Source organism: Erpetoichthys calabaricus, chromosome 4, assembly GCF_900747795.2.
Source record: "Erpetoichthys calabaricus chromosome 4, fErpCal1.3, whole genome shotgun sequence".
NCBI classification, from domain to species: Eukaryota; Metazoa; Chordata; class Cladistia; order Polypteriformes; family Polypteridae; genus Erpetoichthys; species Erpetoichthys calabaricus.
In genome coordinates, this window is record NC_041397.2 from 156,390,707 (window position 1) to 156,407,946 (window position 17,240).

The 17,240-nt window shown below is 38.6% G+C and overlaps 1 protein-coding gene across 1 annotated transcript in view; it reads left to right on the forward strand.

Annotated features, from left to right (window-relative positions):
• Positions 1–17,240, forward strand: part of ltn1 (listerin E3 ubiquitin protein ligase 1) — a 284,812-nt gene that overhangs the window by 252,969 nt on the left and 14,603 nt on the right. Inside the window, exons 24-27 of the mRNA XM_051925735.1 lie at positions 2,080–2,151; positions 4,323–4,509; positions 13,526–13,697; positions 14,320–14,540. Of these exons, the coding sequence (XP_051781695.1) occupies positions 2,080–2,151; positions 4,323–4,509; positions 13,526–13,697; positions 14,320–14,540 (652 nt within the window). The remainder of the gene's footprint in view (positions 1–2,079; positions 2,152–4,322; positions 4,510–13,525; positions 13,698–14,319; positions 14,541–17,240) is intronic.

The following is a 17,240-nucleotide window of genomic DNA, read 5'->3' on the forward strand; positions in this document are numbered from 1 at the left end:
ATTCCTGGGAATGGATAAACCTGTCCAGGAATGGATTCCCTATTCCTCAGTTATGTCATCTAGACTAACGGCCTTTCCATTCTTCATCCTCTTCATAGCAGTCCTTACTTCCTCCTTGCTAATCCATTGCACTTCCTGATTCACTATCTCCATATCATCCAATCTTTTTATGTCTAATTCTCTTCATTCATCAGCCTCTCAAAGTACTGTTTCCATCTTCTCAACACACCCTCCTCGCTTGTGAGTATGTTTCCATCTTTATCTTTTATGACCCTAACCTGCTGCACATCTTTTCCAGCTCAGTCCCTCTGTCTAGCCAGTCAGTACAGGTCGTTTTCTTCCTCCTTAGTGTCCAACCTCTCATACAACTCATCATACGCCTTTTCTTTAGCCTTCGCCACCTCTCTCTTTATCTTGCACCTTATCTCCTTGTATTCTTGTCTACTTTCTGCATCTCTCTGACTATGCCACTTCTTCTTCGCCATCCTCTTCCTCTGTATACTCTCCTGTACTTCCCCATTCCACCACCAGGTTTCCTTTTCCTCCTTCTTCTGTCCAGATGTCATGTCAAGCACCCTTCTAGCTATCACCCTTACTACTTCTGCTGTAGTTGCCAAGCTGTCTGTTAACTCTTCACTGCCACCCAGTGCCTGTGTTACCACCTCCCTAAACTGAACCTTACAGTCTTTTTCAGCTTCCACCATTTGATCCTTGGCTCTGCCCACACTCTCCTCCTCTTGATCTCCAACGTCATCCTACAGACCACCATCCTATGCTGTCTAACTACACTTTCCCCTGCCACCACTTTGCAGTCTTCAATTCCTTCAGATTGACTCTTCTGCATAGGATGTAATCTACCTGTGTGCATCTTCCTCCACTCTTGTATGTCACCCTTTGTTCCTTCCTCTTCTTAAAATATGTATTCACTACAGCCATGCCCATCTTTTTCACAAAATCACTGTCATCTGACCTTCTTCATTGCTCTCCTTGACACCATACCTACCCATCGCCTCCTCATCTCCTCTGTTCCCTTCATCAACATGTCCATTGAAATCCGCTCCAATCATCACCTTCTGTCCCTTGGGTATACTGTCCGTCACATCATTCAACTCACTCCAGATATCTTCTTTCTTATCCATCGCACACCCAACTTGCGGGGCATAGGCACTAACAACATTCATCATCAAACCTCCAATTTCCAGCTTCATAATCATTACTTTTGTCTCACACTCTTTTCACTTCCAAAACACTCTTGACATACTGTTCCTTCAGAATAACCCCTACCCCATTTCTCCACCCATCCATACGATGATAGAACAATTTGACTCCAGCTCCGATCCACCTGGCCTTACTGCCCTTCCATTTAGTCTCTTGAACGCACAATATATCAACCTTCCTTCTCTCCATCATATCGGCTAACTCTCTCCCCTTACCAGTCATACTGCAAACATTTAAAGTCCCTACCCTCAGGTCCACTCTCTCTACCTTCCACCTCTCCTCTTTCCTCCGGACACGTCTCCCCCCTCTTCTTCTTCTTCATCAGCCAACAGTAGCCCAGTTTCCTCCAGCACCAGGTGGTGGTCGTTGTTAACCCAGGACTCGACCGATCTGGTATGGAAATCTGTTTTGTTGTCCGCATGTTGATCAGGCAAAATTTTACACCAAATACCCTTCCTGACGTAACCCTCCCCATTTATCCAGGCTTGGGACCAGCCAAGGCTGGGGTGTTCATGTTGTTATTTTGGGCTATTCAACAAATAAATTGTTGTGTTGGAAGCTTAGTAATGTCTAAAATTATAATGTGAATTAATAGGACATATTTCATCACAAAGATATAGGAGTAGAGTTAAATATTGGAATCTATTTATTCACTCAAATAACTGTAAAATCATGAATTAAGCTGCAAAAATGTTTAGTAGATAGTAGTACATTTATATCCTTCTAATCTTTTTTGTATTTTGAATGAGATAAGAGAAATTGACAAGCTGTATTTTAGGCTATGTGGTCTATTCTCATCATAACTGTTCTTATTGATATGGTTTATCTTATTTGTTTTCTTCTAATAATATGATTATTTAGAGTAATGCCCGAGCTTTCTGAATTTGACAAGGAAAGTATAAGATGTGAAGATGATGAGGAAGAGATGTTCTTGTAAGTATTTTTTGTTAATGTTTTTAAACAAAATGAATTGTTTTGTGTTTTCCACATAGACATATTTATAAGTCCAGTGCAGGGTGTTCCAACATAGATAGTGTTTGTAATTTTAATGGTTGATTTTATTTTTTTCATTGTGAATTTCTATCCACTTTTCTTGATAGTGGTCACAGTAGCAAGAAGCCAAACTAGACAGACCAGGCCACCCTATTGTCTTTAACTTATGCCCTGAATCTGCCAGGTGTCTTTGGCTGCAAAGATTTTAAGTTGACTCCCAATCATCTCTACTGTTCTTGTGAATAAGACCCTTGAGGTGCTTGAACTTTAGGAAACTTAGGAAAAAGCTCCTTCATGAAGAGAACCCTTCATTTCAGAATTGTAGATGTTAGTTCTCTTCCTGACTACCAGATATCAGCTGTGAATGGTTCTGTTAAACCTCAAGCTTAGGGATGCTGAATGTAACTGTGTAAAACATTTTTTGAGGGCCTGTAACACATTCTCTTGGGAGTAAACAATACAATCAATCTGTACTTATCAGCAAAGGGAGGGCAGCCACACATTCCTTTTAAACGTTTTTGGATGATTGGTTGGAACTTTGATAGTTTTTTTGTTTTTTCACCCTACTGCATAGATGTTTAAGTACTACTTTCCCACTTCTAAACTCTTACATTTTGCTTTTCTAAAACCTTCCCAAATTGTGGGCACATCATTTAAACCCAGACTTTGCCTTGTTTTCGTGTTAATTGTTAATTAAAATGATCATTTAAATCCCACTATTTGGACCCTAAAATTCGGTCATTTTTATCCTGAAAGTAATTAGTGAAGAAAGATGTTCTGAATTAAACCAAAAGTCTATTTCTTTAGTATGTTGGTACTATGTAAAAAAAGTTAAATTAGAAAGCAGGGAAACCTTAAAGAGGAAAGTTTTTCATTTGAAACCATGTCTATCTAATAAACAGAACTATCCAGTACATTAGCATTCGTCAGTCCTTAATTTTAAACCAAAATCAATACTTAATTCTAACCTAACTTCCAAATATTAACAAATTAGTAAGATTAAAAATTAAATTAAGTAAGAATGTTTTTTCAATATTATTCCCCATAAGCCTGAATACACTCATTCCTGTAAATTTAACAAGGAAAGGCGTATAATCTAAACCATAAAGAATGAAATTAAAAAACAATAAGGTGTATTAACTCAAATAAAACCTAGGAAGTGGACTAAATGAAAGTTTATTTGTCAGTGTCAATTTATTTATATAGCACATTAAAAACAACATAGGAATGCTGTGGCCAATGTGCTTTACAATAAAAGACATTCTGTAGGAAGAACACGGCTAATGGTTTTTATCAATACAGGTCAAAAATAGATGTTCTTAGAAACAGAAAGCTTTAGTACAATGCTTTGATGCAGGGCACAGTGGGTGAGACATCTTTATAAGCATTTTATAATATTACACTCTTCTCTCCCTTACGTAACTGAACACTAATCACAAGTGACTATACCCAACTGAAAATAAGTGATGGCTAAAACTGAGAAATGCAATCCTGAGCAGAGCTCATGCAAAAATGACATGTATAAAGATACTAAAAGTAAAGGGGTCATCAGCTTACATGGGACCAAATAGGAATGAGCTTGTGAACTGAGCACATATGAAATAGTTCTGTACACCACATTTCTCTTACAAGCAATAGATTAGAAGTACTGAGTTTAAAAGCATCACCCACAGATTAACAGAAAATTTCAAGCTGCACACATTCAATAAATTCTTAGAGTATACAAGATTCTAATGTAAGAATTAGATGTAAAGTGTGACAGAATCTCTGGACTTGGGTGCCGATTTTTGCAGTGCCAATCCAGCCATAACCCCTTTTAATAAGTAGCTTGTAACTCAAGAAGAAAATAAAACAGAAACAAAAGGGAAAAGTATCTGGCTTCAGGGAATTTCATCTCGTCAGCCTGTTTAAATAACCCCTGAGCCTGCTTTTTGGGTATGGCTCAGTGCTACAAACAACGTAGGAGATATTGTTAGCGGCAGTGTTCCTTTCAGATTCCACCTGGTATCAGCGAGCTTGCCTGAGCCTCCCCAGAGGTACCTACTTGCACTTGTGTGACAATGGATAAATACTTAATATTTTATTATGTCTTTGACATTTTCATGCTTCAGGTCTCCTCCTGCTGCACTTACGTCGTACTTGAGTACTACAGAAGAATTTTTGGATAACTTTATGGAAGGTGTCCAGGTGGGAGAGTTTGTTCCTGTCTTGTCATCAAGTGATGAATATTACTATGTTTTGGGATATCTGCTTTCCTGGAAATTGATAATATCTTTTTTTAAGGCATCTTGTTCACAAGTAAGTTCATTAAACATTTTTTGATGTACGCTGTATATGTATATGCGCAATATAAATATTTTTACTGTAATTGGCATTGTTTCTCAACTGATGTTTATTAGCATATGTAAATGAAATTGAAATGTATTTTATCATATACATTTAAAATAAATACCTTGATTTGGTAAGTATGTTCTGCAAACACAGTATGCAAAACTTTGTCATTGTCCTTTGCAGTGCTATGGTATTCATATTGTTTACAAACTGAGATTACACTTAATTTTTCATTTTAAAATTTACAATAATCAACTCATATGGTTAATATTGTTTCTTGTAAATTCCCTGTGGCAATATAAAGAACTGTGGCTACAACTATAACAAATAAAATATTTGTTACTCAGGAGTCCTTCAGTAAATTTGCCAGACAAAAAAGGGTTGTAAGGCTTAAAATATAGGTGAATACATGTAAATATGCAAGTGTTGCCCACAATATTTTGTGACACTTTCTATACCTAAGTGAAAATTAACAGGAAATATATGATCTTTATTCTGTGATAAATTGAAATGTTTCACTTGTTACTGCAGTGCGGTGGTATGCATTTAAATAACACACTATCACTGAATTTCAGGTGGGCATTTAAGTTTGCTCAGCTGTTATGAGGCTGAGAGTAAGAGTTTATTCTCAGTGGGCCTGAAACATGAATTTACCTCTTGGAGAACAAAAGACAGTCAAAGAATGACATCATCCACATTCTCCAAGGATGTTATTTCTGGCTACACATAAAGAATGTCATAGTCACTGAAGAGATGCAGAAAGGGGCATTTTGTTGGACATTGTGTCATGTGGCCATCTGTACACTTAGATTTTTAAAGCTGCTGAAGTGTTTGTCCTCACAGAAATGTTGCTGGAATTTACCTTCAACATGACATCACAAGATGCATCACAAATTTCGGATGGATTATTCCTTCCCATCCACCCTTCAGCTCAGATAGATAGATAGATAGATAGATCTTGCTCCCTGAAAAAATTGATAAGGATAGTTGAATACATTTCAGTCAGACCGTGTAAAAATTACAACATGAGAACAAGAGCTGTGCCAGTGAAAGTCAAAGAAGCCATTGTGAGGCTGAAAAACAAGAATAAATTCATTAGAGACAATGGTAAATCCTTAGGATTACCTAAAATTTTAGGAATATCTGTATATAATATTATTAGGAAGAAAGAATGCATTGGTGAGATCAGTAGTCACAAAGGGACTGGTAGGTCAAGCATTACCTCCATTGCTGATGACAGAAGAATCCTCACTATGGTAGGTAAAAAGCCTAATATGCCTGTCCGACAGATCGAAAACAGCCTTTAGGAGGCAGATTTGTATGTGTCAGAGACTACTATCTGCAGAAGACTTTATGAACTGAAATACAGAGGCCACATTGAAAGATGCAAGCCATTAGTTAGTCATAAAACAGGATATTCAGATTAGTTTGCGAAAAGTACTTGCAAGATCCTACAGAATTCTGGAAAATGGTCTTCTGGTCAAACAAGATAAAGATGAACCTATATTGGAGTTATGGCAAGAGGAAAGCATGGAGGCAGAAAGGAACTGGCTATGACACAAAGCATACCTCCTCATCTGTTAAACATGGTGTTGGGGGTGTTCTGGTTTTGGCATATATGGGTGCCATATGTACTGTCACACTTATCCTCATTGATGATGTTAACTACTGACAGCAATTGCACAAGGAATTCTGAATTGTACAGAAACATCAAATCTGCTGAAGTTCCAATAAATGCCTCCATACTCATTAAACGGAGCTTCATCCTACAATAAGATAATAATCCCAAACATACTGCTTAGGCAATGCAAGAGTTTTTCAATGCTAAAAATGGAAATTGTTGAATTGCCAAGCCAGTCACCCGATTTTAATCCAATTGAGCATGCCTTCCATATGCTGAAGAGAAAATGTAAGGGTGCCTCCAAAACAAGCAGGAGCTGATGATTGTTGCATTAGAAGCTTGGTAGAGCATTAAAAGAGAAGATTCTCAGCACCTGGTAATATCTATAAATTGCAGGCATCAAGAAACCATTGCATGCAAGTGATTTACAATAAAGTAGTAGATTTGACTGTTTTAATATAACAACCATTGCTATGTCTCAGACATTATGGTGCCCCAAAATGGGGGGGACCATATATAAAAACTATCCTTAAAGTTTTCAATGTGAACTTAAATCATTTTTGACTTATTTGATTTGTAAATTTAAAAGGTGGAGCAGAGGGGGAAAATCAAATGTGTCTTTGTCCCAAACATAATGGATGTAAGTGGATGCAGATTAGTATCCTATGAGTATGTTCAAACATTTGTGTAATAAATTAAAAAATGTGTTGTAAAAATCCTGGTCAGCTTCCATATTAACCTCCTTAGTGGTATGTTTACCCCTGGAAAAACGAGATAAATTTTTTTAAATAACGCAAAGTTTTGTTTTATGTAACAGAAACGTCAACATAATTACATTAGCAAAGGTATGTGTAGTGTCCACTGCTGCACACAATGCAGCTTGACACATTAACGTGACTGTAGTCATCAGGCATATCATGGCAGGTTGGTTGTACAGTGCCATATGCATCAGTTTCACTGTTCGTGTTAATGTTTGATGACCAGTTCTCATCGTCATCACCATCACTCAAGTCAAGCAAAAGTTCATTTGCAGTTTGTTCGAAAACTGATTTTATGGCTTCTTGTATGCCATTGTGTGTTTGGTTGAAGGCTCTGCCCCACTCATGACTATTGATGAGTTAAAAGAGAGCAGTGATGGAAGAAATACACAATTTACTTAAGACAAAGTACTAATAAACTAGCAAAAATGTACTCTGGTAAAAGTTTAAGTACCCCATTGACTTAAGTTAAAGTAAGAATGTATGTGTTAGAAAATATACCTTGTGGCAGACAGCTGGAGTCCATGCCAGGCCGGGACGCCCCTTCACTGTATATTCAGGGGGTGCAGCCCTGGACGATGCTATACCTCCCCTTGGATGCTGGATGGCCACCCCCCTGGGTTGGAGTGGTGCCTCAGTTTCCCGGGAATTGGAGTTGGGTGCAGCCCTGTTGGGTCCCGCAGGTGCTGCAGCTGGGACTCCTGAGCCCGTCTGGGCAGCATATTTGCCACACCTGGAAGTGTAGCCGGATGTCGGCAATCAAGCATCTGGAGCACTTCCGGGTGAATTACAAAAGGGGCCAGCAGCTACCACTCAAGGGGCCAGAGTCGGGTGGAGGAGGACAAGGTTGCCTGGGAGGAGTGGTGGTGCAGGAGAAGTGTGTGGTGTACTTGGTGTTTTTGGGACTATGTTGTGGCTGGGGGACACAGGGAAGGCGTGCCCTCCAGCTGAAGAAAATAAAAAGTTTATTTATTTTATACGTGTGCCTCCAGTGTGAATCTGTGTTGGGTCGGGCGCATTATTACAACCTTAAGTAGTAAAGTTAAAGTACTTGTCGAACATACTGTATTCTCTGAACAGTATATGGCTTTAGGTGTGCCTGCTGAATGTATATTGTGTTAAATACAAAAATCGTTCAGTTTGTGCCATTTTGTTTAAGAATGATGCAGATTATGCTGATAAACTTGTTAGTTTATTATGTTTATATAGTCTGTTTAAAACAATTGCAACAACAAAATTGTACAAAATAATTAATACATTGTAATATAAATGTGTTGTTACTGTATTGTATCATGATGAATTAGCTTTAAATAAAATGAATCACACAGGCAGTAGTTTCACTTGCGCTTCAAACATCTAAACAAAAGATGCTGACAGTATCACACATGTGCTTTAAACCTGTAAAGCAGGAGTTCTTAAATTCTGAGGACCCAAATTAGAATATCAGTGCCATACTGGGACCCAAGTAGAGGATTGTTATCATAGTGACAACTGAGTTAAAAAGAAACAAATAACAATGGCCATATAAAGAACAATTTGTCCCATGAATAGTACTGAATTTTTCTAAGTGAGTTTGCAAGTTGTTTAAAATACTCCAATTTCCATTTAACAGTTCCATTAACTGGGAGGAAAAAAAGCCAAATTATTCCAAAAAAATACAGTGATCCCTCGCTATATCGCGCTTCGCCTTTCGCGGCTTCACTCTATCGCGGATTTTGTATATAAGCATATTTAAATATATATCGCGGATTTTTTGCTGTTTCGCGGATTTCTGAGGACAATGGGTCTTTTAATTTCTGGTACATGCTTCCTCAGTTGGTTTGCCCAGTTGATTTCATACAAGGGACGCTATTGGCAGATGGCTGAGAAGCTACCCAACTTACTTTTGTTTCTCTCTCTCTCTCTCTCTTGCGCTGACTTTCTCTGATCCTGACGTAGGGGGTGTAAGCAGGGGGGCTGTTCGCACACCTAGATGATACGGACACTCGTCTAAAAATGCTGAAAGAGTTGCTACCTTCTGTGTGCAGCTGCTTCGTGAAGCGACATGCTGCACGGTGCTTCGCATACTTAAAAGCTCAAAGGGCATGTATTGATTTTTGCATGTTTGTTTTCCTCTGTCTCTCTCTCTCCCTGCTCCTGACGGAGGGGGTGTGAGCTGCCGCCTTCAACAGCTTTGTACCTGCGGTGCTTCGCATACTTAAAAGCCAAACAGCCCTATTGATTTGTTTGGTTTTCTCTCTTTCTGACATTCAGTGCTCCTGACGCGCACTCCTTTGAAAAGGAAGATATGTTTGCATTCTTTTAATTGTGAGACAGAACTGTCATCTCTGTCTTGTCATGGAGCACAGTTTAAACTTTTGAAAAAGAGACAAATGTTTGTTTGCAGTGTTTGAATAAAGTTCCTGTCTCTCTACAACCTCCTGTGTTTCTGCGCAAATCTGTGACCCAAGCATGACAATATAAAAATAACCATATAAACATATGGTTTCTACTTCGCGGATTTTCTTATTTCGCGGGTGGCTCTGGAACGCAACCCCCGCGATGGAGGAGGGATTACTGTATATACACTTTGTGTACTTTACATGGGATATAGGATACATCTTGCTGAATAATTCAGTGAACAGTCCATTTTGAAATGTTTAACTTTACTGACAGTGTGCTGAATGACTACTGCTTATCTCACCTTCTCTATATTTTCCAGTGATCTTGTTGATTTGGAAAAACATGTCTTTCACACTACCAGTTGATTGATTTACTGAAATCCTTTATAATAGTAGAACAAGAAGGAAGTCTTATTCATTAAAACATGTTAAACTTAATAAAACGTCTTTTTTGTCCATTGAAATTTAATTTAGTATTTTACACTGCCACAACACTATATACCCTCACTCTATTGACTCACCCCCCACAAAACCTAGAAAATCTTCACATCCTTTAGCTGCACCTGTTATTTGTATTTTGACATTTCAAACTGGTGCCATGATCCCTTCACCTCACAAGCTTGTCTGTTATTTCCTCCACTCTACCTTTTTCTTATGTGTGTCTTTCCTGTCACTCTTCTCAGTTTGATTTTTTCACTGATTGTCAGATGGCAGGTGGGAATTAATACTATATTTTAGTGCCACAGAAATGAAACCTCAGATAGTGCTATTGATAGTGGGTGGCGTATCACTTGATACAGAATTTGTGCTTGGGTAAACGTGGTTAATTTTACCATACAATTAAGTGGTCACCCATCTGAGACATGTCTGCGACCCATAGTTTAAGAAATACTGCTGTACTAAATTGACTCGTTCATGGTCATGAATCGATTCCTATGATTCACTGAAAGGAGTCCTTCAGAAAAAATGAATTTCATGTTAATGTAAAATACGACACATTATGATGTACAAATTTAGTGGAGTAGAAAATTGAAGGATTTGCTGTAAAATGTAATGGATTAAAAGTCAATAGTATCCACAGTTAAATCTATTTACTTAAAGTTCAGATATGTGAAAAGTGTACTTAAATACAGTAATGAAGTAATTGTTTCTTTCCACCCCCACTTTAGAGGTACATTAAACTGTCAGAATCCATAGAAATACAGTATATTCATGTTTTTTTTGCAGCATGATTTTATTTCATCCACTAGGTGGCAGCATAATACTGTCCTGTGAGTAATTTGAGCTTAAATATGTAAAAAGCATCATTATACATCACCCCGAGTGTAACTCTGTTTTAACCGTAATAACACAGAATTCCAAGCCCAAGTAATACTCTGGGTTAAGACCAAGGAGGTTAAGGTAAGGCCAGTTCACAAAAATATAAACCCCTACTTCCCTGATATGTAAACAGAAGTAATTTTGTCTAGCCTAGACTAATTAGGTCCCTTTTCAGGTATTCTAGAGTACAAGGTTGATGTGCATGATTGAGGTGACATAAATTTTATATTGGTTCCATCACCTTTCTTTATGTCTTTGTTTACTGTCTGTTCTGAGCCTTAAAAATTAAGAAAAGTGACTGTTTATGATACTGATATAATTTAGAAGAGGTGTAGATATGTGTACAGTAATGAAAATAAAAAATAAAAATCAATGTGACAAAATATTCACAGTGAATAACCTTATCCAAAGAATGCATTATTTTATGTGGGAAAACTTGTTTCGAGTGCAGCACTTTTCTCAGCAGTTCATGGAAGTTACATTGCATGTCACAGAGAGTAACTAGACTGAATCTTCTCCTGAGAAAAACCATACAACATTTCTGGAGTGGTTACGAAGTCATACAGGATAAGTTCCTCTTTATCTTTCTCTCTCTTATTCACAAATGCAGATTTTTAACGGTTTCTATGCATCAGTACAGTGCAACCATTATAAATCAATAAACAACTCATAACTACATGTTGAATATATGAGATACAGTTTAATCATTAAATTATGTCTAACAAAGATTGTGGAAGAGTGTATTCCTCCAAATGGAAGACTTCCATTAAAGTGTTTGTGACGAAGCAGGTCCTGCTCCATGCTCCCTTCTCACTTTTGGGAGCCTCTTGAACCCGACACCATCGGTAATGTAACCGGATGAGCTGATCAATGAGGACACCAAATGAAGCAAGGGGAAGATACAAAGTGCAAACAATGCTTTTATTAAAAAAAACAAAACTAATGTAACCGGATGAGCTGATCAATGAGGACACCAAACGAAGCAAGGGGAAGGTGCAAAGTGCAAGCAATGCTTTTATTAAAAAAAATAAAACAAAAACAGTGTCCACAGTGCAGTGTTTCAACAAAGTGTTTCAATAAATAGTACATAAAGTAAAAATTTCAAATATTTAAAACAAGGCTAAAATGAGACTAAAATCCTGCAGCAGACATTGGGGTCACACCAGCCAAGCACAGCTCCTTCCAGTCTTTCCAGCTCACTCCCACTAAGGCTTGCTTAGTGGGAGAGACTTCAGCCGCCACAGTCTTCACACTACCGACCTCCATCTTGGCTCCTTCCGCCGGCGTCTGCCAGAACGCTTTGGGTCGATTGTCCTCCCGTCTTCCTTCTCGCACTTGTAGTCCCTTTGATCCATAGGGCAGACTCCTCCATGATCGAACCCACTCTTCCAAATCATCAGTGGGCTCAATCCATCCCTCGAGCGCCAATCCTTCACTCCACATGGGATCGTTGACCTCTCTCATCATTCATCTGGCTCGACTGCTCATTTTCATTGCCCCCAATGCTGCACTCGCACTCTCACTCTCCAAGCCTTTCTTTCACGTCTCTACTTTTTCCTTCCTTATCCCTCTGTGCCGGCCCATACATATATGGCTCCATGGGAGCAGCGTCTCAATTGTGCACCACAGGAAGCGGATTAAGCAATTGAGAACAATCACACCCTCACGTGCAGGTGCAAGTCACCCCAATTATCTCATCAGCTCCCTGCGATTGCACGATCGTGCCCACAGAGACTGACAATGCAAAATGAATTATTTAAGTACTGTCCTTCTGAGCCATGGACCCGCTATATCACAGTGTTATAATGTAATTGAATGATACTGTTCTTTGAAGTGGTATAATTTGGAGATACGTTCTTTATTAATATTACTAATTTTGCAACAAAGCATCTGTCAGACTAAAAGAATGTGTAGCTACTAGCAGTTCTGTGGAGTCTTCACATTAAACCTCTGACTCCAACTCTTCAATTTATGGTACCACTGACATCATCAGCTCCCACTTCTTTATTTGTAAAATTTAGCCAATGTATAGTACCACTCAAAAGTTTTAGGTCACACAGATATTTTCATGTTTTTGATAGAAATTGATACCTTTTTTATCAAGATGCCATTAAACTGAATTTAAAAATATAGCCAGTGCATTATTGCTTGCCTGAAGAAGGGGCCCAAGTTACCTAGAAAGCTTGCATATTGTAATCTTTCTTAAGTTAGCCAATAAAAGGTGTCATTTAGCTTGACTTCTCATCACAAGAGATCTACTCAAAGGAGATTCATCTGGCATACTACCCACTACTAGGAATCGGTATTGTATACTCCAGGGGCTGTCCCATCCAACATTGGCTGCTGCAGCTCTGTAATGACACTCTGGTCTGTGGCAATGTTGCAAAGCTTCGAGGAGTGCTAGGGGAAAAAAAGTTTACCTAAACTGCACAGCAAGTTTTCAGAAAGATAATGGGCAAACAAGATCTCTGGTAAGCCAAACAAATTCACCTCAGAAAATGCTTTGGCAAATTACTCAGATTAGTATTCGTAGCTGCACATGACTTTACCACTTGCAGTGTCAGAAGCCATGATGGCAGCAGACTTAGGGAGTTCTCTCTTTAGCTCAACATGTGGCATCTAATCCACCAACTGTAGTTTGAATCCTACTGCTTGTATGTTTTAGGGTGGATGTATAGCAGCTGAGAGAAAGGTATGGCAAACATAGCCTAAGCAATTTTTTCCTGGTGACAGCATTCATAACAAATATTAGAGGAAGGTTAAGAAATTGAGTTACGCTGCTTTCATTAAATTTTTGACATGCAATGTTGTGGTTACAATGAGTATTTACTGTTTAATGTATGAATACAATGAATGGATACATCAGAATGAAATGAGCAATTTATTCAACTTCTTTATTTCAGCTTAGAGTCCTGTATTCTTACCATTTGAAAAAATCAAAATGCTTGAATAGATTGCTTTGCCATTTGTTCCGGCTAATGCCGGTCAATCCATCTTATTCAGAGCAATCAACAGAATCTTGCCATATGGATTCGAAAACATTTTTTACGGAGAGCCAGATCCTAAACATGTTTGGTGAGTATGCAAAATATATATATATATATATATATTTAGACATACATTTAATTAATCAAAAAAAGTCTTTGTAAATTCATTTATTAAATACAAATATTAGTGAATTCCAATGTACTAAATAATATTTTGTCTTTTTAAATTGGAAAAATGTATTACAATTCTACAAGAATTTCAGCTGTTGTGAAAGATAGAGGCACTGTCGTCCCTTTAAACCCTCAGATCAGACGTCAGACACCAGATAAAAATCCAATTATTATTTATTTTATAATAATACTGTGCACCAAGCACCCTTCTCTCCACAATACTCATAAATAATCAATAACCAATACAATAAACCAATCCTCCTCTCCCAGACGCGTTGCCACCCTTCCACCCAGCTGGGGTATTGGCCGGGGTGAATGGCCAGCCATATTCCACACTGTTTATAAGGAACAAATTAATTATGAATTAAAGGAAGATTTTTCATTGCATATTTTACCACTTGAAGGAATGATGTAATAATCTTAGCAATGGCACTAATTCAGTACATATGTTAGTCAGAATCCTATGAAATAATATCAATGTTATAACTATTGAGAGTAACTTGTTAGTATTTTTGTAAACGTACTTTCTTTTTTTGCAGAAACCAACTTCTTGTCATCAGACATTCCACATTTGTCTTGCTCTGTTTATTATGGAACTCTTAAATACTTACCTGCCATGGTTCGATTATGGTTTAATAGCCTGGAGAAGCGACTCTTTACCACTGTGGATAGATTTACCAGCAAATTTGTATCCAATATATTGTCATCCCAAGAAATATCTTCTGTACAGAATAACACAAAAATATTTGACAATATGATGGTAAGAAAACCTATTTACTTACAAATTTATTTATAAATTCAATGCAGATTGTATTTATTGTGATGCATATTTATAAATAAACACATAAAAAATAGTTTAAGACATTTGAATAGGTTTTTATTAGTGCTATATTGCTACTTTTATAGAAATTAGAATTTTTTTTTAGGTTCAGAACCCCTTGTGCTGGTCGATAACTGTTCTTAAAGGCATGTTTTCAGATGGGATTACTTTTGTTACTGACAATATTAGGTGAATTAGGTACATTCTGAATCCAAGAATGAAACTACATTTTCAATAAACAATTGATGTTATAAAGGATTTTTTTTGTATAATTAAATGAAACAAATAATAAGACTTTTTAAACTTGTTACTCAAATAGAGATTAAAAAAAATCGATTTAAATGCCCTTAATTATGAATCACTGAATTTTCTTAAGTAGTGATAAGCGAAACCTATGACGTTTGCTTTGCCCTTGTGTTCAGCGAAATCAAAGAAATGTTTAAGAACTTCGACAAACTCCGCAAAATACATTGATGTCAACGAGGAAGGAGGAACTGAACTAGTTTTGATTGTATTATAATGGAACGATGGTCTTTTAATTGTCCCCAAGGACTAGGCAAGCATTTGATATGAGTTGTGAGGCAGTAGTGCTAACCACTTCACCACCCTGTTTCAAACAACCAAAGACGCAGATTGAATGATAATCACAAAAATAACTCAACAAATAGAACACAAAATATCAATAATGATATGTGTGTGTTCTCTACCAGGTGACCCTGTATAATCGGAGACAAAAAAACAAACAAATAAAGCATGCAATAAATGAGGAGATGTCTTTTCAGATGAGAGTTCCAGATAGATGTGACATTAAACTAAATCCAGCCCTGCAAATGGTACTCAAACTTGCAGGGAAGACTTGAGGGTTGGTGGCAGGATTGGCACTTCAGCCAACATAAAAACTTCACACAGCTCTGAAACAACAGACAGAACTCCTTTCTGTTCTCCATGGGAGTAGGTCTGCTGCAGCTGCACACAGGAAGGCTGCTCGAATTATGAAGGGATTAGGGAAAGCCCCCTGGGAGCCCATTCCTGGAATAGTCAAAACCACCGCAGAGCCAGTGAGATCAGGCCTGCTGGGGATCAGAAAAGGTGCGGTGCTGAGGCGTCGCACACTGCAAGACGGCACTTGAGTTCTAATTTGAGGCAACCCCTCCAATTAAGTGCATGGAATGTCTTTTAACTCCAGCATGATGACCATCTTCCTCTGATGTTGAAGGAGCTTTGTAAACTCTGCATTTCAGTGCCGGCACTCTCTGAGACCTGGGACTGGCCAGATATCTGTAGGTGGGTACGCTTTTTATTGGTCTGGTCGTTGTAATGGCTGTCATACTCCGGGAGTAGCATTTGCTGTGGTATATCGGCTCCTTCCGATGGTGTCTGATGCCACTCCTGTCAATGAGTATATTATGAGACTCAGGTTAAGGCACACTTTGGTTGCCTTGTCTGTTGTCTCCGTGTATGCTTCAACCACGATCAGTGATGTCTTGGTGAGGGAGACATTTTTTTCACAGTTTCACTCCTCTGGACATGAGCAACTTCAATGCGATCACTGGTACTGACAGGGCTGGTTAAGAGGATTGTGTCAGTCCCCATGGGTCTGGTGACTATGGTGAAATTGGCTCAGTGTTCCTTGACTTTGCAAAAGGTAGGGGCAGTGGATCACTGGATCCTGCTTCCAGCACCCTGAGCCGCATCTTTGGACTTGGTACTCCAGTACTGGTGGTGCAGTGAAAGAGATAGATCACATCCTCGTGGGCAGATGGTGGAAGCTACTACAAGAATGCAGGGATTACAGAAGTGTGCAGTTTGTGAATTCTAACCACAGACTTGTTGTTGCTACTTTGAAAATCGAGCTTAGGTCCAGTAGGCTACCACCTACTAGAAGAATGAACTTGGCCAGGCTCCAAGATCAGGCTGTTTCTAATGTGTTTGCACGCATTATGCCAATCCAAATCTGTTCCTCAAAGAGTCACAGTCTGGGCAGGTGATGGAACGGTCCTAATGGATGACACTGCAGTTGTGCCTTGCTGGGCTGGCTACTTTGAGCAGCTGTTTAAAACTGATCCTCCGGCTAGGAAGTTGGATATCTGTGGGTCCACTGTTTCTGATGGTGATCCTCCAATTAGCTGAGAACCACCCAGTCTCACTGACATTGCTCAGGTGGCGAACCAGCTGAGGATAGGGACGGCTACAGGGATCCGTGGTATCTGGGGTGAACTTCTCCATGCTGGTGGTAAGGCTGTCCTCCTCGCATTACCAAGCAATCTTTGCTTCCATTTGGGAGATGGGTGTCATCCCAACTGACTTGAAAACAGGACTTGTCATCCCAAACTGGAAAGAGAAGGTTGCCTTGATTGTAGCAATTACAGGGAGATAACACTGAAGGGGATGAATAATTTAGTTAGGCACTGTATGTACAGTGCATCTGGAAAGTATTCACAGCTCATCACTTTTTCCACTTTTTGTTATGTATATTATATTAAAAATAAAAAAAATTGAGAAAGCACATGTACATAAGTATTCACAGCCTTTTCCATGAAGCTCAAAATTGAGCTCAGGTGCATCCTGTTTCCCCTGATCATCCTTGAGATGTTTCTGCAGCTTAATTGGAGTCCACCTGTGGTAAATTCAGTTGAATGG